Genomic DNA, 24322 nt, shown 5'->3' on the forward strand with positions numbered 1-24322 from the left:
GAGAAAGTGATAATTTTGCAGTGGTGAATGGTCTCTTAATTCTTTCCAGAGCTATATATTATATACACACACATACATACCTACATACATATATGGCATTCATAAGAGACTTGCTTCACAGCCTATAGTCTACACTCAAAACACTTCTGTTTATCCTCTTACTTTATAGAACAGGTGTGTTGCAAGGAATTTTTAAATACAAATTGCTCTATAACTCTGAAGAACTCTTTAGATATATTCTGTTTTATCCGATTGCTTAATTTTCTGTAACCTCAGGATAATGGAATGAGATCATCTTTTCAATCCATCAGCTCAGGTGAAACACACGAACATGTGACGCTTTTCCCCGCGGGGTGAGCCGAAAGACACAGAGAGAGCTGCCGAAGTAGTTTGTTCACACCAAAGATTTCGGTGTGACACGTAATATAGAATAAGAAACCTGTGAAGAGGAGGAGTGTCTGACAATTCCGTTTCACGCCCGGTGAGACCTGTACTGAGGCTATTTATAATTCACGCTATCAGTCGAGATCATAGTACAACTTCACAGAAGAACGACGAGTGCTCGCGCGTACGAAGAGCGTGTTGAAGGATATTTAACTTCATCAACAACAACAGCAACAACAACAAAATATTTATATTTATTTATTGACGTACTCTGTCGTTTTTATTAAACGCTATTTCGTTAAAATGAGTCGAATGGGGAGTATGTGCACATTTGATGAAATCAGAGTGGATGACAGAGTGGTATGTATCATTTTTGTCACGTTGTTACTATTTTATTTCTAGAAAATGTTAAACTATTAAAAAAAGATAGTATTTTTTTTTTTATCTTATATATAATCTTTTGTAATACTTAAATGCATAGGATTAGTTTCGCATAATCTAAAATAGAGAATATGGAATACGATTTGTAGTCTATGTTCATGTGCATGTTTGTTATAGATGCGCAATGTTGTTATTTCGAATGAATATTAGAAAGTATACATTCTAATAATAGAGTTAACTGTCCATTTTGGAAGAAGGTTTACATGAAAGTAATGGTTGGTCTCTAGGTCATCTTTTTGTCAACAGACTCATAAAATAACTTTGATCTACTGTAAACGCTGTTCATTTCTTCCTGGTAAAATATGAAATGCACTAAGTGTTCATGCTTGTGGACCTCACACTCACTTATAGGTTTACAAATGAACGTTTACCCATAATTTACACAAATGCTTCATTAATTTACTCCAGTGGTCCAGAATTAGCTTCAGTTTGTAAAATCAAAAGCCCCTGTGATCTAAAAAGCCTTACTGAGTAGGCCACTCTGCAGAGGGTGTTATTCCAGTCTCAGAAATAAGACTGGTTGTAAGATTATCTTAATCTAAATGTGGACCTTTATTGATCAAATGTATTTATTCTGGAAAGGTGCAATGAACAGAAACCTCCCTTGCCCACGCTTGTCTTTTACTGTGTGCACAACAGGTGCTTAATCAGGTTTAGTACCAATTACTTGATACTTGGTTTTTCACTAATAACCCGTGAGGTGTACTTCTGCCAGAACTCAGGGTAGTATTAACCCAGATACCAAATACCAGCTGTCTGCATCTGCTCCAATTTCTATAACTGGCACAGACATAGAGAGTTCTTGTAGCTCTGTAACATTAAGACAGTCCTGTCTAGAGTTAGATGATTATTAACTTGATCTTTCCATCCAGGTTCTCATTTTACTGTGTGTTGCTGGGCAGCGTTGTGCCATTACTAGTTGTATGGCCTTGTGTTGTCTCGCAGAATCTGCATGTGGACTAGAGCTATAAAAACCGGTATTTTATGACAATAAACTCAGTGCCAAAATGGGAAGATTATAAAGCTGTTTGCTTTGCATATCTTGCATGTAAACTGGGCCAGAGGTTTTACAAATTCAAATAAGGCTTATCAAGTGTTTGGTTACAGCTGTGTCTGTGCTATTTACTCACTCTCTCTCTCTCTCTCTCTTGTCCACTTTCCCATTCATTTCCTTCATTTACCACTCCCTTAATCAATACCTCTTTTGGGTGAGGAGTCGAACAGCAAATATTTGTTTTCAGTATTTATTCACTCTGCTTGTGGCATCTGTTCAATTTCTTTTTTTTTTTAAATTTGCATAATCAATATAAAATCCAATGAAGCAGTTTTGTTAAGTTTGAATGTTCTGTTATAAATATACAGTAGCAACAGAAACAGTATGTACACTGTAAAAGGCTGACCTGTTTGTTTATGTTGCCCTGAGGTGAGAGAGTTCTACAGAAAACTATGGTGAAATTGTCTTTTGATTGATGACAATACTGGAAGCACTGATTATGTGCAATGCTGATTATTAATATGTACTTACGTAAAGATGTTTATTGTGAAATTCATCAGATTTACTGTTTTTTTATTTTTTTTTAAATGTTGTTTGTCTTGTTTTTTGGATCCTTATGCTTAAAACAGTAGTACTCAAGAGCTGCTTAGAATTATCACTCATTTATTCTGAATATTTCTTAAATTAACATTGAGGTTAATGGTCCGATTATTGATGTTGCAATTCATTCAGATTCAGTGTCTGTTTAAGGCCATCATTGTCTGTATACAGTCTCAGGTTTCAGGGAGCTATTCAGTTTTCTCACGTGATCTTACCAAGGAAAAGTGTGATTAGGTCTTTTGTCTGTCTCTCTGTGAGAGCCCCAGAGGCCTGTATCCAATGACACATTCCACTCATGGATCTCAAACAAATTTAGCCTGTTTGCGTATTTTTTTCAACCTGCCCTTTTATATTTCCAGGTCATCTTTTGAATCACCCCTCTCTCTCTCTTTCTTTCTCTCATTTCTTGCTTTCCATCTCTCCCTTGCTCTCCACTTTTTTTCTGTGTGCCTCACACCTGTGCTCAGGTTTCACTCTGACCTGATTTGATTTACAGTGGAAAAACAAATGTCATAGTTTTGCACTCAGTCTAATTCCATTTCTCTTCTGTATTATTCTTCAATGTTTACTTATCACATACATGCCAACGCCTTCTATTTCCTTAGTACTACACACAATATGCAGCTCTCACAGAGCTGTTATGTAATATGTGAACAATGATTCTCCTGTAACTGTAGTTATTTAATCAGTCCTTGCTCTTCTAGTTGAAGAAATATAAGAGTAGAACATTTACACTGACTTCACAAACAAAGGAAGTGGTGGTCAAATAAGGATTCTGATTAGGGTTAGCATTGTGTATATGTATGCATGTGTGTGTGTCTGTTAAAATTAAAGAGAGTTCGTGTTGTTGAGGGGTTTCTGTATATTATACTCTTTTGTGATAAATAGCCTGCTGTTCTGATGCCCTAAGCAGAATCCTCACAAACTTGTCTCCTGATAGATGTTTTAATCCTCTCCCATTACAGGCATGTTAATTGTTTTCTGCTGAGTGCGTATCAACTTTCAGGTGTGTGTTTTTGTGTGTATGTAATCTGCCTTTGTTGCTCTCAAGTTGAGGTGTGGTGTTAAACTTGGCTGTCCTCGATTCTAAACACTGCTTTGCCTTCTATGGAAACACCCGACTCAGAGTCACACAGTCACTGCAAGAGTGCTAGTCAATGTAATGCTCACAGAGCAGAGAACCAAGAAGACCTGTAGATTTACTCAGGTAAATATAGAAGGACATTTCACATTCTCTTCAATTCTAAATAAATGTTTAGCTTACTATTACAACTCAAAGTTTTGTAGTATAGGTTCCTAGAGGTTTTGTTGATACAGATTGTTCGGTCTAGACTGTCCGTCATCCTGGTAGTGTTGTTGTGGTTGTTTTGTCTTGTGGATGGGATTACGATAAATATTTTGTTTGTAACAGGTGAGTCGAGGTGTGGCTGTGTTTTGCCTCATAGAGATTTAGTAATGGGTACAATATTTTTGGAAATATTGGAATATTTTTCACTCGTACAGCTTGCGTTTGCAAACTTGCATCATAGACTAATGCTGTAATCCTTTTTGATGACATAATGTATAACACAGCTGTGCTTTACATGGAATGCTTTTGTCGTCTGGACCAAACAGAGATTACAGAGGGTACCATGGTAGTTTTAATGAAAGTTAGCTAGTTTTATAACCTGTCTGATGGCATATGGTCCTATACTGAAAACCTTTACTCATCTGATTGAGTAAACTCGTTCCCTCAATTGAATTGAGTTATGGCATCTCCAAAACGTATGTAATTAAATTCAATTAACTTGGTGTTCATATAGAATGAACTTAACTATTTAGGTTAAGTTAACTAGATAGACTTAACTCAGATTTGCTATTTAAATATTGTTGTTTCTACTGTTGTTGATCATTTTAATTGAACTGATTCAATTTTAGATCAAACAATAGCACAGCTTAAATAAAGATTGTAACTGATTCTAGGTCAGCCATTAAATAAACTTAATTCTCCAAAGAAATGCATATATACCTGCACTTTAACTGCACACGCACAAAGACAATTAGTCAACAGGGTCCAACTTGACCAAATGGAACACTGATCACCCTAATTTTGACATCACACGAGACAGTGTGCAACAAATCAATATAAATAATACTACAGAAGAGCTAAAACCTCTATACATTCTTAATTACAACTATTTAAATGTCCCCATAATTTCCAAGGAAACAATTAAATAATTCAAGCCCAGATGGATATTCCCTATAGCCTCATTTTTGTACTCAAAAGTTTTAGTTATTAACACTTAAAATCTTAAGTCTATGGATTTTTAAGATAAATAAGTTCAATGAACTTACAGTGCATTCAGAAATTATTCAGACCCCTTAATCTTTTATCACATTTTGTTATGTTGCAGCCTTATGCTAAAATGCTTTAAATTATTATTTTTTTCACATCAGTTTACACTCCATACCCCATAATGACAAAGCAAAAACCAGATTTTTGATAACTTTACAAATTTATTAAAAAGAAAAAACTGAAATTTCACATTGACATAAATATTCAGACCCTTAACTCAGTACTTAGTTGAAGCACTTTTGGCAGCGATTACAGCCTCAAGTCTTTTTGGGTATGATGCAACAAGCTTTGCACACCTGGATTTGGGGATTTTCTGCCGTTCTTCTCTGCAGATCCTCTCAAGCTCTGTCAGGTTGGATGGGGACCATCGGTGGACAGCCATTTTCAGGTCTTCCCAGAGATGTTCGATTGGGTTCAAGTCCGGGCTCTTGCTGGGCCACTCATGGACATTCACAGAGTTGTCCCTAAACATTCTTGCATTGTCTTGGCTGTGTGCTTAGGGTCATTGTCCTGTTGGAAGGTGAACCTCTGGCCCAGTCTGAGGTCCTGAGCGCTCTGGACCAGGTTTTCATTAAGGAAATCTCTGTATTTTGCTGTGTTCAGCTTTTCTTCAACCCTGACCCGTCCCCCAGTCCCTGCCACTGAAAAACACCCCCACAGCATGATGCTACCACCACCATGCTTCATCGTTGGGATGGTATTGCGCAGGTGATGAGCGGTACATGGTTTCCTACAGACATGACACTTGGAATTGAGGCCAAACAGTTCAATCTTCATTTCATCAGACCAGAGAATCTTGTTTCTCACAGTCTGAGAGTCCTTTACAAGTCCTTGCAAAGAGGAGAGGCTTCCATCTGGCCACTCTGCCATAAAGCCCAGATCGGTGGAGTGTTGCAGTGATAATTGTCCTTCTACAAGTTTCTCCCATCTCCACACATGATCTCTGGAGCTCAACAAGAGTGATCATCGGGTTCTTGGTCACCTCTCTTACCAAGGCCCTTGTCCCCCGATTGCTCAGTTTGGCTGGGCAGCCAGCTCTAGGAAGAGTCCTGGTTGTTACAAAATTCTTCCATTTAAGAATTATGGAGGCCTCTATGCTCTTGGGAACCTTCAATGCAGCTGAAATGTTTTGTAGCCTTCCACAGATTTGTGCCTCAACACAATCCTGTCTCAGAGCTCTGCAGGCAGTTCCATTAACCTCATGGCTTGGTTTTTGCTCTGATATGCATTTTCAGCTGTGAGACCTTATATAGACAGGTGTGTGCTTTTCCAAATCATGTCCAATCAATTGAATTGGCCACCGGTGGACTCCAAACAAAGTGTAGAAACATCTCAAAGATGATTCAGAGAAATGGGATGCACCTGAGCTAAATTTCAAGTGTCATAGCAAAGGGTCTGAATACTTATGTCATTATGATATTTCAGTTTTTCCTTTTTAATAAATTTGAAAAGTTATCAAAAATCTGTTTTTTGCTTTGTCATTATGGGGTATGGAGTGTAGTTTAATTTAAAACATTTTAGCATAAGTTTACAACAAAACAAAATGTGAAAAAATGAAGGGGTCTGAATACTTTCTGAATGCACTGTAAATATTTATTATTTTTTTATATTAGTTTTAGTTATGAGACCAAAACCTGACATTTCAAGTAATACATAATTAAGACAACTTGATATTTCTAGTAAAGGGTTTACAGTGTATATAGAGTGTGTTGTCCCACTGTGATAAATCATGGAATGTCACACGTAATATAGTACATATGTGCATTTGTGCTTGTTTTTGCTTATGCACCTGTTTCATGTAACATCTGGCATGTAAGTCACAGAAAGAACATGCCATATATACACACACATCTCCATATGGTCTAGTGGATGACTATATGAAAGCAAATCCCTTGTTTTGCACATGCCATATCTGCTGTGTGTTGTTTTTTCTTCAGGTCAAAGGGGGCCTGAGTGTTGAGTATGACTGGAATGTGTCTTATTTGAATGTGTAATGCCCTCTGTCTAATTTTATTTTGTATTTTTTTATTTTTTTCATCTTCTTATAAAAAGTGGCCTATAAAAGTATTTGGACACTTAAGTCACAGTTTTATTGCATTAAATATAAAAATACAAAACCAAGTGGGATCTGCAAACAAATGATGCTGTATCTTTTCTCAGAACAAACTTTCCTTTTCCTTTTAACCATCTGGTCCCAAAGTGATTTTAGTGGATGCATGAAGTTCCCCTCAAGTTAGTTCACACAGGTGTCCTAGCAGAGTAACCACAATCTCATTCCCCAGTCTCACTCGATGTCTGTCCATCTGGCACACACAGTTTTTCAGGACCTCCCATTCCTCAACATGACTCATACTAGCTACTTTTAGTTTCAGCAGACTGTTCTGGAATCATGTGTAAATTCACACAAATCTACACACTCACATTTATCAAGCCTTTTGTGGCTGGCTTGAATGGTTTCTTCTTCTCCTTATTGTTATATACAGTATGTTTGATTAGATAATACTTGCTCTTGGATACCATATACAGTTGTTCTGTTTCCATCAGACTCTAAGCTTCTCTAATATGACAAATTAGTTGCAATATCTCTTAATTTGGTCATGTTATCTGAATGTTGTGTAAGAGTGTTTCCTATGAGTTGTTTGTGTATTTGCCAAAGTTTTAGGTCCCGTGATTTGTCTCTTCCTCTGTCCAGCAGACACAGTTTATGTTGTTGATGGTTGGCTTGGTTGTCATGGCAATATTCCGTTCTTCACTGGAAAGCATTGTTCCGTTTAGATTTGTGGCAGACCACCTCCCTCTTTTATTTAAATTTACATTCAAATTTAACGTTTTGGCAAGCCTGTGACACTCAGGAATTTTCCAGAAACTAGGCGAACAAATCAAATCAAACTTTGTATATCCTAGAGACTAGACTGTAAATGCCTTTCGCTTTCTTTTATTTTTTTCTTTCACATTGAGTAACCACAGACCTTCATGCCAAACTCTAATGGTCCATTGGCCTCCAGTCAGTCTCTCTCTCTCTATCTCTCTCTCTCGTTGTCACTCAGAGGGCATTACTCAGTTTCTCCTCCCCACATTCCCCTCATCCACACAGCTCCCACCCTTTCGCTTTCTATAACGGTTTCTTTGTTGCATCCCTCTCTCACATTTATTTTATTCCTCATTCTTCAGAACGGGTGCAGAAGACTCAGACTCACTCTACACGACCAGAACCAACAGCAGCCCAGCACAGAAAAGGTAAATGTCACTCTTTCTCTCTCACACACCCACACATATGAACACACATGTATCTAATAATATAAGAAAACCTTCAAGATAGATCAGAGCTAGATGAACTGGATTAGTGGCATTTGCAGATCAAAAGCTCCAGATGCAGGGTGACTAACGTTGTTGTTTTTTTTTTTAATAATGAACATTTTTGGGAAAAAGTATTTTTCAAAATGTAAACATAATTTTGAAATTTGACTTCAGCAAGTCAGCATCCCTGACTCAAGAAAGTTCAAGACTAAATGAACGTGCCAGGTTGAAAACCAAGTTTACAAGTGTTTAAATTACACCATAATGTTTTGACGTAATAGCAAGTGTATTCATTAGTAATGTATTATTGAGCCTTACAACTCGCTGTCTGTTTAGTTATTTTTAAGCATGACTGATATAATCTTGCATGTTTTCATGCTTTGCAGATGTGTATTGCATGCCTATGCTAGATTATCAGATGGTTTGATAGCCAATGTGGGTCCTTTGAAATCAGTTCAGTTCTTGTGGAATTGCCATCCTTTCTTGGACCATTTCTCTCTCTCTCTCTCTCTCTCTCTCTCCCTCTCTCTCTTTCTCTGCCAACACTCTGTAAACATAAGGAACAGCCATGTGGCCTTGTTCCAGGGGAAAGGGTTTCCTACACAAGATGTTCTTGCAGAACCAGAGGCTCATTGTTTCAGGCTCCAGAAATTGCTTAACTCTCCATCTCCCATTTCCCCATGTCTACGTCTTTTCCTGCTCTTTGGGGGTTTCCTGCTACCCTTTGTGTGTCAGAAATATTTATACTCAGTATTTAGAAAGGGGCCCTTGTTTTCTGCAAAGAATTGCAAATGTAAAGGTTGATTTTGAGAAAGTCAGACCGATAAATTATCCTTTAAGTGCATTAAAATAGTCTTTTCAAGGCACTGGTCGTCATTGTGTACAAAACGTACACATTACATTAGTTTTCTCGTTATACATTTATATAATTATATTGCTATTATAAGAGCAATAACAATAGTAATGTGTTCTTTCTAAAGAAGTACATAACAAGTATTTAATGTAATTTGTATTACTCAGTAGTCAAGAGTGTAGATATATTATGACATGGAACCTTCTAAACTAATGGATTAATGACTACGGAAATACTAAAGAATTAAGACATGACCAAGACTCTGAGTCTGTCTGGACACGTATACTTGCATGATATGTTTATGTAATACATGGCAAAGCAGCTGTGCAGTGATGTCATTCACAATTACAGTCTAGTCTCTAGGATATAAAAAAAAGTTTGCTTTCATTTGTTCCCTAGACTTATCAGTCATATTAGCAGCAGTAGTAGCAGTAGTCTCTTTATTTATCTCCAGCATGGGAAAACTGACTTTAAGTCGGATTTTGCATTGGGATTCTTACACAATAATCAAATAGAATAGACAACATGAAACACCAAACATCTCGAAAAATACAACATGAAACACTGTAGTGATGTTTGTTTCATGTCTGGTTTCCTTCAAATACGTAACTCAACAACATGGTGTCATTCCAGCCAATCGGCAGAGCTTTTGCATTGGTGCAGCCAACCAGTGAAAGGCAGCCACTGAAGATAGAGTTGACCAAGCCATCTGAGGAGCCCCTTGAGGTCATTAAGGTGGGTTATTTTACTGACAGTAATAATCGTTGCACATTTAAGGCAGGAAATATGAGCCTGTAATGTAAAATGATAATCAAAAATGATTTTAGAAACCCCCAGTTAAAATTCTCAGATTGTAGTACAATTAGTAGCACAGCCCTTACACACAGGGTTCCCCAGTGAAACCTGGAAATATTAGGTAATTTTAAAAATCATAATTTCTAGATTCTCAAAAATCATAGGAATGTTTAAAACTGTATAAAGTCATGGAAAGTTCATACAAATTTCTTGAGTGAGTATAAATTATACATAAATGTGCTCAATGTTAACAGTATTCATTGCTTAGATATTGTTTTTTTTTTTTTTTTTTTTTTTTTGCTTATAGTTGTTTATAATCTATTTCTCTCTCTCTCTCTTCTATGTGTGTTTTATTGTTTAGGTATATTTGGATGAACGTAAACAGGCACAAGCCAGACACCAACAAAGTCTAAAGATGCTCTCAGAGGAAGTTTCACAAATACAGGAGGTCAGAGCAAAAGATTCTTGTCCTCTCTCACTTATTTTCCCATTTCTCTTTCTCTGTTTTGACGTGTTTTCAGAATATGTGCATTAAAATATTGCTCTACTGTGTGCAGGTAAGATATTGTCTAAAGAACCTCAGGGAGCAGATGGCAGCTAATGGTCACAGAACAGAACACAAGGTATGTCAAAAAACACATTTATCTGCAGATGGGTTTGTATATTCTGTTAAGTTATATTAACCATTAAAATGTTAACCTCCTTTCTCTTTTTCTCACTTTCAGCTGGTGTTAGCTGGTACTGATCACAGAAAAGTAAACGGTACTCGTTCAGTACTCAACGGTTTAGAGAAACAGGTAAGAGCATATTAATCACTGCAGTAATGATCCAATCATAGGCTCTTAATGATCTGTTTATTTAAATCCAAACGGCAACTTTTTTTTGGCCAGGCAGTGAAGCTCACTAGGTTTTGGAACTGATAGAATATCTCTTTGTCTATATGAAATTACCAGAATGTTTAAGTATATTCATGTTACAGTATGTAATGTGATTAGGAAATCTGTGTCCTTTAGGTCATAATTGGAGATTTTATATAATTTAGTTAATTGTTCTTTGACACCCACATAAACAAATCTTCACATTCTGTTAGTACAAAGCACATCAACAAACCCAAAATATTTAACACCCATGTTTCGTGTTATTCAGGACCTTATTAGGAAATAATTACCCTGGAAACAACACAAAACGTGCAGCTTCAATTAAACTTGGGAAACATGTCCAGCCGCCTGCAATACATATTCTTGGTTCATTGTAATCGATGGTATTTGCTGAACTGGTTTTAACGTTTATCACATTTTTCAAATTCTTTTCTTTTGTTGTTTGATGAAACTAAATCCGGAGGACAGCACATTCTTTTAAGGATTATCACAGAACAACATGAATAATGTGGATTAGACTCCCAACTGGATGTGTGTGTCTGGGCTGTTAAAGCAGGAATACGGGTGGGAAAAGCTGCGCTATGACTTCATATGTCAGTATTTCATTGTTAGAACACACACCCTATTGACGCACGTACAGAGAAGGTCCCGCCCTCTTTCACTCTCACTTACATTTACCTCTCCGGCTTACACAAGTCTATAAATAACTGCTGCTGGGGGAGCTGTGGTTGTGTTTCAATGGAAATAAGTTATTCGGACATATTTTGTTTGTGACTGTGGGATAGCTTGTTTAGCTTATACTGAGTATTATATATTATGAGCTTATAACTGTTATGTAACTAAGCAAGACACATGTAACAAGTCCACCATCAACAAATGACAACTGGGTCCAAAAGTCTGAGACCACAAGTGTAAATGCTTCTATTTTGCATTTTTAATGATTGGTTAACATGCTCAGTCTTACAAACTTGATTATTTGATTAGTGACCTAGAAATACTGCAGAATCTTAAATATTTCTCAATCCACTTTTTCTTTGTTTGAATTGTTTAAAAAGGCAGCCACTGAAAAACATTCTGTTTATTTACAAAAGAAAAACAATATTAAAAAAATAAAATACAAATAGATTTTCAATGTGGTCTCAGACTTGATTTCAGAAGTGTTTGTATTTAACATTAGTGGCTGTTAAAGTTGTTCACTATAATCTCTGTCTTTTTCTCAGGAGAGTGTGGATGAGCATGAGAGAGAGAAGATGAGGGAGGCCAGTAAGCGTCTGTATGCTCAGCTGCAGGAGTCAGAGAAGAGGCACCAGGAAGAGAGAGAAAAACTGTTGGTAAGTCACGTACAGCCCATTTCTTCCTTTTTTTCAAAACATACCAACCCACCTCACCCATCCCCAAATGTGTGTGTCTCCCTCTCTCCCAGCATAAATACATTTTCCAGTCAAAGGTCCAAAAAATACTTCCCAGGAAAGTAATGTTAAAGAGCCTTTATTACAGTAGATATGAGTAGTCTGTAGAGAAGGTGGCAAGTTATTGTAAAACAGTGGCAGTGTTTCTGGCTGGCCAGCTGGGTCAGTTCCAGCTTAGGAAAGAACAGTGTGTGCAGGGGTGAGATCGCACATTCTTTCATGATTACATGCTGTTTCTGAATTGGCCCCTACTTGCATCTTACACGTCAAATAAAGGACGTCAGCATTAAGCAAACAGCTCATCAAAATGATGTTACAAAAAAATTATACTGCTTAAAACTGGAGGTTCAGTTAATTTTTTATTTTATTGATCATTTTTACACGGTGTCTTGTCACCTTTAAATATGGTCATTACAACAACATAATAAATGCGATGTAAAAACTTGGAACTTTCTGCAAATACAATATTTGCATGTTATACTGTATTATTGTACTCTGTTATTATACTATGTTATTATTAAACTATTGTGATAGTTTGTTACCAGAAATGCTTATTTATATGTTAGTATTACAATATATTATTTTAATAGTTCTAATATGTTATTATACTAAAACTATAATACTGTACACTGATAATAGGCCCTTATTATAGGCCCTATGTTATCAAACTATTTGTAATTATTTTATTATAGTAATATAATAGTAATTAAATGAAAGATGCATATAATATTAATACTTACAGTACAATGGGGAACAAACAACATCTGGCATTTATGTCAATATTTTTTTACTACATTTTCTCTCTAGGAGGAGGCTAACCAGTACAAGCAGCAGTTATCTGAGCAGAATGACTATCTTAAGAGGGTTCAGCAGAGCAAAGAGCAGCAGGATCAGCAGATCCAAGACCTCCAACGTCTCATGAGCGGGATGGAGCAAGAGAGCACCACCCTCAGAGACCATCTCATGACCAAAGAAGCTGAACTCCTGCAGATGCGGGAACTGAACGAGGAGGGGCAAGCAGGGAGGCAGAGGTAAGGGGCCAGAGATATCTTACTGGTTTTGAGACATTGTGTAGTTTTTTTAGCTTTAAGCGTTGTTTTTTAAAACTATTTATTAATCAAATAACAGATCGGAAGAGCTGGAAAAGGAAAATGCTATTTTGAGAGAGAAGATTCATCACTTGGATGACATGCTCAAGAGTCAACAGAGAAAACTACGGCAAATGATTGAACAGGTAAACATGCATGCACACTCTTAGACTACACTACACTACAAAAAAAATAAAATAATAATTATTATCCTGTTTTTCCAGTAAAAATATCTAAAAATCCTTAAAACAATATCAATTTAATTGAGAAAATTTTGTAAGATAAAAAGACCTGTTTTCAGAGAATATATCTGGAATTAAAAGGAATAGTTCTCTCATCATTTACTCACCCGCATGCCATTCCAGATGTGTATGACTTTCTTCTGCTGAAAACAAGTTAAGATTTTTAGAAGAATATTTTAGCTCTGTAGGTCCTCACAATGCAAGTCAATGGGTACCGACATTTTTAAGCTCCAAAATGCATATAAAGACAGCATAAAAGTAATCCATATGACTCCAGTGGTTAAATCTTCAGATGCGATATGATAGGTGTGGGTGAGAAACTTTTTCTATAAATTCTCCTCCCTGCCCAGCAGGTGGCGAAATGCATAAAGAATGTTAATCGCCAAAAACAAAAGAAAAAGAAAGTGAAAGTGGAGACTTAAATATTGATCTGTTTCTCACCCACACTTATCATATCGCTTTCATTTTTGGGTGAACTATTCCTTTTTTATTTTTCTTACCCCATTGGCAAATAGTTTTTTTCTTGCTTTAAAATGTACACCTCAATACATTTGGTTAATTTATGCTTGAAACAAGATAAAACTATTGCCAATAGGATAAGGATATATTATTTCTGAAAACACGCCTTCATTTTCCTATGTCATTTTTCTTCTCAAATAAATTGATTTATATTTCTTCTTAAAAAACAACAAAAATGCTGATTAGGAAAATGATGTATGCAGTGTAACTTTTGACATATGCCTGTTAATCTCACTTGCTTATTCAAGATTTCCATCCTTGTTTTTTTATCTAGCTTCAAAACTCACGCATGGTGATTCAGGAGAGAGATCGAGTGATCAGAGAGCTGGAGGAGAAGGTGGCCATGCTGGAAGCAGAGGTTGGTGCACAGACATAGAACCAAACATCTAATATCTGATGACACTAAAGTTTTCTGATAACTGACCTTTCTGAATATACTGTGCTTACAGAACAAACAAATGCATGATCAGATGGATTACTACCTGGGGAGTCAAAGATCAAATTCATACTTGCCATCAGATGGCAATGCGCAGATTGTCTACAGGTAGGACATGCAAATTATTTTGATACCTAATGTATATGCAAATTAGTTTTAGGCAAATGCTCACACTATGCGACCAATGCTTGCATTACACATTCTTACTGTGCATTTCTGATGGTGTCTGCTTCACAGCAAGCCTCTGAGGCCATCCAACCATACCCACAAGAGTCTGCCCTTCATCAAGGTCATTGAGATTAAATCGTGAATGTTATCACAGCAACATTACAGCACTGCAATGACAACAGCACCATCCTGCAATACACAGTGCACCACTGCGCCATCGTAAAGCAACATAAATGACCACACACCATCACAGACCTTCACCAAAGGACATTCTGATTGCTTGAACATCAGTTGTATTGTCTAAAGACCTGTTTTTCCAAGAGTACTTTAAACAGTGCAGCGTGACATTGCAGTAAAATGTACAGTTCTGTTACCTTACATTATTATTAATACTGTTACTATTACATTTACCGCAACATTGAAGTACCAGTTTAGGTTTGGCAGAACAAGGGCTGAAAATATCCATAAATATGAAGATACGTAAAGAAAATAAAAATGAACACATATTCTCATTATTCAGAGGAGTACTTCTGTATTTATTTGAGGCTGGCAAGACGATGCCCCTTACTTAACATAAATGGACAGACAGATTGTGTTGCTAAACACCCTCATTGAAGCTCTTTATCTGTCTTAATCTGCCTCAGCATTAACTTGGCTTAATAACTTAAATGGATTAAGAGGCTCTTATACTGAATTAGAAATCACAGGTGCAAATTGGAGACTGTAAAGGGATGAGAAAAGAGGATGGGAAGCGTTTTCTGTCCTTGCTTTAATGAAGGACTGTAAAGAAATGAAGAAAGAGGGGGAAGGTCTTTCCCAGGTGTTCATGTTATGATGAAGGATTTTAAAATTGTATCTAAAATAAGGCAGGAAAATGTGTTCTATGATACTGTTGTGGGTATTTGGCACTTCTGCAAACAAATCTGAGATTACTAAGCAGTCTAAGGAAGTACAAGTAAAAGTTCAGGGGTCAGGTGCAGGATGATGCTGGCCAAGCCCCCATTTCTCAAGCATTTAACAAGGCCTGTTGTCAGTCAAGAAAGCAGTCTCGGAAAAAGAGAACAAAAACAAGAGCACTAGCTACTTGTTTATGTATTTGTGTTGCTAGGATAGTTGACAGTGCTAAAAGAACCCAGTTATTAGAATCCCGATCACCCTGAAGTTTTAACCATAATTACAGTTTACTCACTCCCCATCTTCAATCCTCTTTTTACTGAAAAACATAATTGTACTTGGTCTACATACTTTTCTCAACCAAAGAAACACTGTTTTCAGCAGAGAGATTCCAGTGACTTGCCTTTTATTAAAAACAAAGAAGACTTGTGTTACACAAGTTTTAAGGAATGTAACACATACCCTCCACTGAGTCATTAGGCCAGTAGGGTACTGAATCTGTTATGCATTCCACGCTGCGGTACAATGTACAGTTACTCAGTCAGTTCAATATTAATGAAACTGATTTAAGTGTGTTAATCAAGAACTGATGCACCTGGCTAGAGCACCTGCCCTCCTCGGACCAAAATAAATAAAATAACAAAATTGCAAGAGATTATTTATACTTCAGCCAATTAATTTAATTCTGGTGAAATATGCATTTCATTACTGTTTATCCACTTTATTATATGTAAATACTTTTTTTTTCTTTGCGTGAACTTTAACCTTGTATTGATTCTTCAGAAAGGGTTCAAATTAGCACATAACACACGCCTTTTTTTTTGTAAGTAAATAATATTTTTGTAGTAAAAACTTTAGAGTGATTTTCAATGCTTGCATTAATGGCAATGCATATTGTGTACTGTGTTTAAAAATAAAAACTTTCCTGAGTGATGATGTTTTCTTTCTTAAACAAAGGAATATGGTTGTTTCAATTAGATTTTTGACATTTTAAAGCCAATGATATCAATATCTGGTCAAATTTTATGATGTTCCATGGAATTCAAAGAGGTGGAATACCGGGGGCCTGGGTAGCTGACTACCACCCCTGGAGTCAAGAGTTCAAATGCTGAGTGACTCCAGCCAGGTCTCCTAAGCAACCAAATTGGCCCGGTTGCTAGGGATGGTAGAGTCACATGTGGTAACCTCCTCATGGTAATGTGTGTTTCTTGCTCTTTGTGTGGCGCGTGGCGAGTTGTGCATGGATGCCATGGAGAATAGTGTGACGCCTCCACACGCGCTACATCTCCGTGGTAACGCGCTCAACAAGCCATGTGATAAGATGCGCAGATTGACGGTTTCAGATGCAGAGGCAACTGAAATTAGTGATGTCCAATTCGTGAACGAATCGTTCTTTTGAAACAGTTCTTTTTAATGAACGAGTTGAACTAGTTCACCAAATGGGACTGAATCCACAAGTTACTCTATCTTAATCTGTCTCTCAGATATGTTGAACACTCCGAATCGAAATGAGCCGAAAACCGGGAGTAATATGATCTTAGAACTGGTGATATCTGCTTTTGCCAACTCTTCTTTGCAATTAACCGCTCCAACTAGTTCACAAATCGGACTGAATGCTCGAGTCGCAACAGTTTTCGAGTCAACAGTGCAATGAGTTGCTCATAACAGTTCTCAAGTCAACAGTACACTGAACTGAGAATCGGCTCTTTCGGAGGTGTCCGACATACTGAGAACCGATGAGCTGCTGACATTTAGCATGTGTGTGATTAAGGGGCGAAATGCATGTTTCAGGTGTATTTTGCTGAACAACAGAAAATGTAACAAATAAAACATACTAGAAATATGTTTGACTTGATTGTATTACAGTTTTATCAACGTTTGAAAATGATCCAGTCTACAGCTCTCGAGTCAACAGTACATTGAGTCGTTCGCAGCAGTTCTCGATTCAACAGTACACTGATCCAAGGACAGCAGCTCTCGAGTCAACAGTACACTGATCTGAGGACAGCAGCTTTCGAGTCAACAGTACATTGAGTTGTTCGCAGCAGTTCTTAAGTCAACAGTACATTGAGTCGATCACAGCAGTTTGAGTCACCAGTACACTGAAGTGAGGATCGCCTTTTTCGGATATAATACTGAGAACTGCTGATCAGTGAGCAGCTGATGAGCATGCGTGAATGGAGGAATTAAATGATGGGGCGAAACTTTTCAGTCGAGAGATGTAAACATATTTTACTATTGAGTATTGTGCATGCATATTATATCTGAAGTTGTGATGAGCTGGATCATGGTTTCTGTAAAAAAGGGGGAATTGATTTAAGACTAGTTTAATCACTTTTTATGCTTTAAATTTGTGTAGAACATCCATGTTTGTATATCAGTGTCAGCATTGGGTGCTTTAGGTGCAAAACTTTAATGTAGGATGTATTATTATAACGTAATTAAATAATATGTTATAATCAGCTTATATGCCCTTACATATGGCTTTATTGCATGTGTTTGTGCGCGTATTCGTTAGCCTTATATTTAGTGACGTCATTACGTGATGATGTAAATGAACTGGTGAATCGGGTTTTTGAACCAGTTCATTGAAACGAACCGTCCGAAAGAACCGGTTCGCGGAAAAGAATCGGACTTACCATCACTAGCTGTGTCTCGTTTCAAAGGCTGCGTGCTAGGTAGGACGTGTCCTTTGAAGGCTGCAGTATACCGAGTGTCCTCCTTTAAACAAGCCACGTTTAAACTAGACGGCCTTCTAGGACAAACGGAAACGGAACGTAACATGGTTGCTATGACAGCACGCCACTCTTTAACAAGCGCGAGCGCTTTGAGTGAGAAGAGAACAAAGTTCCTTTAGAAGGGAATGTATGAGGTACATTTTAGGAGAGTTATAATGATGTAAAGAGAAAAGAAAATAGATTTTACAGGTGTACTTTTAGTCTAATACTTTATTTTAATGATATATTAATATAATTATACATATTACATACTCTGCACCCATCTACTGAGGTACTTCAACTTTGGAATTAACATTCCTTGCGTTTGAACATATTTAAGGGCAAATCGGTGTCATTTTTTTTTTCTACACCCCATGCATCCTCCGAATTCCCGTGAAAGAAGGTCGCATTCAAAGTGTCCTACTCGCTTTTCTGAAACGACACCGCCTCGATGACGTGTGCCGCCGACAAATGCGACCTCCGGAGGACGCTGCCTTCCAAACGAGCCACAGCCACTAACTGAGATCCGTCCTCCGCCACCCGGACTGAGGTGAGTCACTACGCCACCACGAGGACTTAGAGTGCATTGGAAATTGGGCATTCCAAATTGGGGAGAAAAAAAGAGGTGGAATGCTGTAAATCCCTTTGATCACTGTCATAAATGGACCAGGGTGTTTTATTTTCAAATGGAAATACATTTAAGCCTCACAAATAAAGTAATTATTTTCTATTTTTCTTCTGAGGGTGACTTCTCTATAGCCTAGAGCTTGTAATACACCATTGCATGCAGAAGTTATTTCAATAACTTCAATTTAGTGTGTGTGGAATTGACAAAAGTCAGTGCCCACTAACATTGATGAAAAGGAAGAATAATTTGATTCAGATATGTAACCAGTGGCATTCTGTTAGTGGTAATTCCTACAGACATGGCAGTGCAGTTGATCAGTCTGAGGTACAGAAGACAAAGACACTTTATAATACAGTGAAAGTCAATGCATACAGCCTCTACTAGCTCATCAAGCTATAGTACCATCACAACTTTATCAGTTCCTGACTCAAATTGCATTCCTCCCATATACACATTTACATGAACTAATAAAAGATTAAAATTGCACTTAAAGGAAATGTGGACAATCAACAGCACATAATACTCTCGCCTGATTATGTCTGGGCTGCACAACTCTTCTCAGGGAAGTGGCCCAGAGCCTTAACCGGCATGTAAAGAAACCTCAAGTTGAAGTGCTATCAGTATATTCTGCTGTAACAGTACATGTCTATACAGTCGTTTATAATTCCAGTGCTTGTATCAGAAGAATTAAGTTATTCCAGCCAGAATTTTTTTCATCCAAGTTAAAGGGACTGGTTCTTGTTGCTCTTTGGACTAAAAGGATATGAACTTTCCTCTTCCAGTTCGTATTAAAAGGCCATTCTGATAAAGGACTATTAGGAATCTGTGGCTATGACTTTTAAAGGGACAGTCCACTTAAATATGAAAATTCTGTCATAATTTGCTCACCCTCATGTTGTTTCAAACCCGTATGACTATCTTCCACGGAATGAGAAAAAAAAAAAAAAAGAGATACTTGGAAGAATGTTCAGCAGAACGTAAGCCTCAATCACCATTCTATGGAAGCCCATTTCCACCACAGAAAAACAAAAATCGAGCTTTGGTACATACAAATTATGAGATACAAAGTCATAATTTTGAGATAAAAAGTCATAATTATGAGATTTCAAAATTCATAATTATGAGATGCTAAGTCACATTTATGAGATAGTATGTCATAATTGAGATAAAAAGTCAAAATTATGAAATGACATTTTATCTCAAAATATCGACTTTGTTTCTCATAATTTGACTTGCCACTTTTTTCTTTATTTTTTATGTGGCAGAAATGGGCTTCCATACCATTCACTTTCATTGTATAAAAAAATAAATACAAAATAAATAAAAAAGAGATGCAATAAAAGTGAATAGTAACTGGTAACTATTAAACATTATGCCTAACATCTCTTATTGTATTCCATGGAAGCAAGTAAGTCTAACAACATTAGGGTTAGTATATTGTGACAGATTTTTCAATTTTGGGTGGACTGTCCCTATAACATAAACAAAACAAAAAAAGCATTCTTATGACATCTCTGCTAGGAACACATTAATACTACAAATGGAACACTTAGTAATGCATTGCTCTCCTCAAAGCAGTGGGACTTTATGTCATAAATTATTTCATAATTTCAGTAATCCTCAGCTCCACTCTGTGCTTTGGAGCAGTCTCGTTACACCCTGGTTTACTGTAAACCTTTAAAAGCACAGTCTTTGTCAAAAGCATTATAGCTCAGCCACTGCATCTCCCACCTGTGTTCAATTCTACATGAAGGAGCTTTTGATTCACAATCTCTGCACTAAATTTACACAGTAGTTAAACAAAAGGTTTAGTCCCTTAAAGTGTGCTCTCCAGAGTGTTGTAATTGTCTTTAAAGTTTTTGAGCTCCAAGAAGTGTTTGGGTCTCTTGCTGCGCTGGCTGGTGGAGGGCAGGTATGTGACCTGAATGGTAGAAGCAGATGAGGGGCCAGGAGAGCTGGTCAGATCTTTAGCCGCCAGCTGGTGCTGCTGGTTTAGACCGGTGCTGCTGGAGTAGGTCTTTGCACTGTCAAAAAAAGGGGGCAGGACAGAGTGAGAAGAGTGATGAGCAGGCTCAGACTGAATCGGCAGATTGGTTTTGCATTTTCTGCACAGAATTTATGGACAAATCTGTGAATTCTATGGATTAAGATGTGTTTAACAGAGTTGAGAGTAGAACACTTTTATTGGTAGCTGAAAGCAGAATCAAATTGGTGAGAATATTCAATAAACAAACATGCAAGGCGCAGGGGATGTGAACAATGTGAACTATTTTGTGGAGAACTGTAGAGCTTTCACAAAGATTCTGTGTGGGCCTGGTGATGAGAAATTGAGAAATACAATAGCAAAGGGAGGAAAGGAGAACTTACACAGCAGCCAGTTCAGCTAGGTCTTCTTTATACTTTACAAACTCTGCCTCACCAAACACCTACATGAAAGAAAAGATAAGTCTGTAACCTTTTCAATACACAAACACAGGTACTGCAGTGTGTCCAACAGCACCCACTTCTGCATGCAACCACTCAACACCACCTTGCACACACACAAACACAGTCTTTCAGGCTGACCCCAGTTCCATGGCGAGCGTTGTCATAGCCCTCCAGCAAGCGATCTATGAGTGCACTATGGCTTGTCTTGTACGGAGAGTGAGAGTTGCGCAGATCCAGAAGCCAGTTCCTGTAGCGGCGTCCAGTCAGAGCACTGGCACTGCGACACATTACGTGAAATGGGATATCTATGTGTGGAACAGAAGCAGATCTGAATGCTCAGTTTGCATTACACAGTGTTAGAAGTACACAACACATTTCACCAAGAGACACACTACAAATTTAATCAATTCTGGGTAATATTTTCTTCCAGGGGTTCCCTTTTTGTCAATGTTATTAAATAAAGTCCTTATTAAGTGTTACTACATTTTGTTTCATACATTTCTGGAATATGGGGTCATTGAATAAAATTAAGAGGAAAATTGCAAGCCCTTTGAATTAAAGCAAACTCTTTTAAAAAACAAAATCCAATAAAAAGTGGGCTTGACCTGCTAAAATCGTGTGCTGTACACAGCCAGAGGAAGGGGTTACCTGAGTCTCTGGTGGCATCTAATGCTTGCATTCTGAACAGATAATTATAACAGCCTGCACAAATACAAACAACACATATATAAATGTTTACATCTGTAATAGTGCTGCAAAGAGAAGTGCTGGGGGCTTCTATGTTTATCTCTCACCATTCTGGCTCTGATGATTTAGTCGATCATCATCCTGAGAGAGCAGATGTGGCTCATAGCGAATATCATTTACTTTTGACAAATGGGAGTCAATCTCTTCTTTCAGATCCTGTGAAAGAAGCATGTTTGCTTTAGTGCATTACAAACTAGTATGACAGTCAGCATCAGAAAAGTATAAACATAAGAAAAAGCTGATACAAAAGGAAAGTTACATTGTTTAGAGAAGAGTGGCCAGTTATATGGTTAATTCAGTACAAATCAGACTCTCACACGATGGTATTACATTTTGTGTATATTTCACTTGAGCATATACTGCCATCTAGTGTAAGTTTGAAAAATGTTATGCCATGACAATAATCATGTAGATTAAACACAAATAAAACATAACACAAGATGCTGGAAAAGTTAAAGCACTGATTTTAATTTTATTACAACTCAGAAGACTTCTCACTCTTAGAAGGACATTGTATATTATTTATTTATTTATTACTGTATAGTAGTAACTATGGTATTTTACCACAAACTGTAGTTGCCATTGTACATTTTTGTTGGGGAAGGAAATATATTTCCCAGACTAGAAACATATGACATTTTTATTTATTTATTTTTATATAAATGTTTAGGTTCTGGGCTAATGTCCTCTGTAACACTTATATAATAAAATGTAAAAAAAACATGGTAAAAGACTATTATATAAGATCATATAATAACTTGACAAAGTTTCATAGGAATGGCATTAATGTTTTTTAACCTTTTCACCTGCAGTGTCTCAGCTGGTGCACTATAATTTTGAGTCACTTTGTCCCAGCAACATATTTTTATGCACTGTAGTAAGTAGGTAAGTCTAAGCTTTCTAACTCTATAATTATTATGGAGTAACTATTTTCACTAAGTGTTAATAGCACCTGCCACACAGTGTGGCAATTTGCACAGCAAAAGTCTGGTGGAAACAGAAACTGAAGACAAACTACACCACCAAGTTTTGCTGTGATTGTGTAGTATAAGACGGTGTGGCTGTGCTTTTTTTTTAAATGCAGACAACTCAGGTTTGATTCCTCCTTTTGACCCATTTTTTTCCAATCCTGTTTCCACTCTTTATATTTAATACTACTTTTAATAATAAATAAGAATTGTGATTTGGTCACATTGAAGGTCGGTGAGTTAAGAGAAATATTTGATCTGGTTAAAATTACTATAGTAAAATTGTAGCAACCATGTTTTTTTGGCAGAAACCGTAGTTTTAATGCAATTAACCATGGTGTTAATATAGTAACCATGTTTAATTTTGTGGTTACTATGATTTTTACTAAGAAATACCATGGTGATACTATAGTTACTGTAGTAAAAACCATGGTCATTTTTGTAAGGGAAGAACACAATGCAGTGATACTGTATTTTAGTATTTAATTAGGAGGTTATATAGTATCTGCCACTTTTTGCACTAAGTACAAAAAAGATGCTTTTTGTTACTATTTACACTTAGCGCATAAATCTTCTGCCTAATTATTATGTTTCCAAGTCAAACCACGACATAAAACTGTGGCATGTATTGTGCTTTGTCGCGATAGAATAATAGAAAATATATAGTCAGTAACTTTTATACAGTTACTACCCAACACGGGTTTCAGTGAAACTCACTAAAACACAAATGAATGGCTAAATCCCAGGAGGCTTAAACAATTGTTTATACCTTAGGGGCGTTATGACCCAGTGGCACGTGCGGTCCTCTGCGAGACTTCATAGCGAAGCGCATAATCTGCCGTTTCACAAAGATGAACAGCAGCACAAACACCTACAGAATGTGAGAAGGTTTTAATCAACACATTTTTACATGAACAGACACTAGCAATAACTGTTCTAGTTTATTATGAGCTGTTATTCTTGTAGACAGTAGAAGGCTGTGTCTCTAAACCTAGTGAGATGCCTTCCTATACAGCATTTTTGGCCATCATAGGCCCAATATACTATGATATCATTATGTCCAAAAATGCTGTCTAGGAAGCCGCTCGCAAGATTTTTAGAGACACTTACTGTCCAAGCGAAAATATTCCCCATTATTCCAATTTATAAATCCACACCTGGCTTTAGAGATTGTGAAAAGTACAAATGGATAATCAGTGTTGCTTTTTAACTAAATCTATACAGTTTACGCGTTTTTTGTATTCAAATGTTGGACAAAAACTAGCTAGTTTGATACTTACCAGGCTGCCGTAGGCCATAACAAGCACAACATTTACACCCGAAAGTGTGTTCTCTGCCATTGTGAGATATCAGTCCCTCATTGGATGCTCTTGAAATGAAGATATAATGGTCAATAGTAAAATTCAGCTCGTTATTATTCAGATTGACATCAACTCTATCTGGCAGTGTTAGTCAGTTTTTGTTGACATGTCTCGTGAGCACTTCGTCGCATGTTTTAGATG

At 37.0% G+C, this 24322-nt stretch overlaps 2 protein-coding genes across 3 annotated transcripts; one reads left to right on the forward strand and one right to left on the reverse strand.

The window, feature by feature from the left end:
• Window positions 1-529: 529 nt before the first annotated feature.
• On the forward strand, window positions 530-16259 carry LOC127453847 (tuftelin-like). 2 transcript variants are annotated; one of them, XM_051720581.1, is made up of 12 exons: window positions 530-744; window positions 7926-7991; window positions 9538-9639; window positions 10061-10147; window positions 10257-10322; window positions 10425-10496; window positions 11798-11908; window positions 12794-13017; window positions 13115-13220; window positions 14110-14193; window positions 14285-14379; window positions 14509-16259. In XM_051720581.1, the coding sequence occupies exons 1-12, from the start codon at window positions 688-690 to the stop codon at window positions 14579-14581; spliced, it is 1143 nt and encodes a 380-aa protein (XP_051576541.1). In that variant the 5' UTR covers window positions 530-687; the 3' UTR covers window positions 14582-16259. The 2 variants fall into 2 exon arrangements, with proteins under 2 accessions (XP_051576541.1, XP_051576542.1); XM_051720582.1 differs by lacking the exon at window positions 530-744 and adding an exon at window positions 3542-3626.
• A 2004-nt stretch (window positions 16260-18263) lies between these two features.
• Window positions 18264-24322, reverse strand: LOC127453854 (protein C1orf43 homolog). Its single transcript, XM_051720592.1, has 7 exons — window positions 24101-24322; window positions 23590-23691; window positions 21900-22008; window positions 21754-21807; window positions 21244-21410; window positions 21046-21104; window positions 18264-20702 (listed from the first exon to the last, which is right to left on the reverse strand). The coding sequence occupies exons 1-7, from the start codon at window positions 24158-24160 to the stop codon at window positions 20495-20497; spliced, it is 759 nt and encodes a 252-aa protein (XP_051576552.1). The 5' UTR covers window positions 24161-24322; the 3' UTR covers window positions 18264-20494.

This window comes from Myxocyprinus asiaticus, chromosome 16, assembly GCF_019703515.2.
Source record: "Myxocyprinus asiaticus isolate MX2 ecotype Aquarium Trade chromosome 16, UBuf_Myxa_2, whole genome shotgun sequence".
NCBI classification, from domain to species: domain Eukaryota; kingdom Metazoa; phylum Chordata; class Actinopteri; order Cypriniformes; family Catostomidae; genus Myxocyprinus; species Myxocyprinus asiaticus.

What these genes read in the sequence shown, in the direction of transcription:
- LOC127453847 (XM_051720581.1), top strand. Translation starts at nt 688, where the DNA reads ATGAGTCGAATGGGGAGTATGTGCACATTTGATGAAATCAGAGTGGAT. An exon ending in AAGTTTCACAAATACAGGAG is followed by an intron (nt 10,148 to 10,256) that starts GTCAGAGCAAAA and finishes TACTGTGTGCAG; the next exon opens with GTAAGATATTGTCTAAAGAA. An exon ending in AAGAGAGAGAAAAACTGTTG is followed by an intron (nt 11,909 to 12,793) that starts GTAAGTCACGTA and finishes TTTTCTCTCTAG; the next exon opens with GAGGAGGCTAACCAGTACAA.
- LOC127453854 (XM_051720592.1), bottom strand. Translation starts at nt 24,160, where the DNA reads ATGGCAGAGAACACACTTTCGGGTGTAAATGTTGTGCTTGTTATGGCC. An exon ending in TTATGGCCTACGGCAGCCTG is followed by an intron (nt 23,692 to 24,100) that starts GTAAGTATCAAA and finishes CACATTCTGTAG; the next exon opens with GTGTTTGTGCTGCTGTTCAT. An exon ending in ACGCTCGCCATGGAACTGGG is followed by an intron (nt 21,105 to 21,243) that starts GTCAGCCTGAAA and finishes TCTTTCATGTAG; the next exon opens with GTGTTTGGTGAGGCAGAGTT.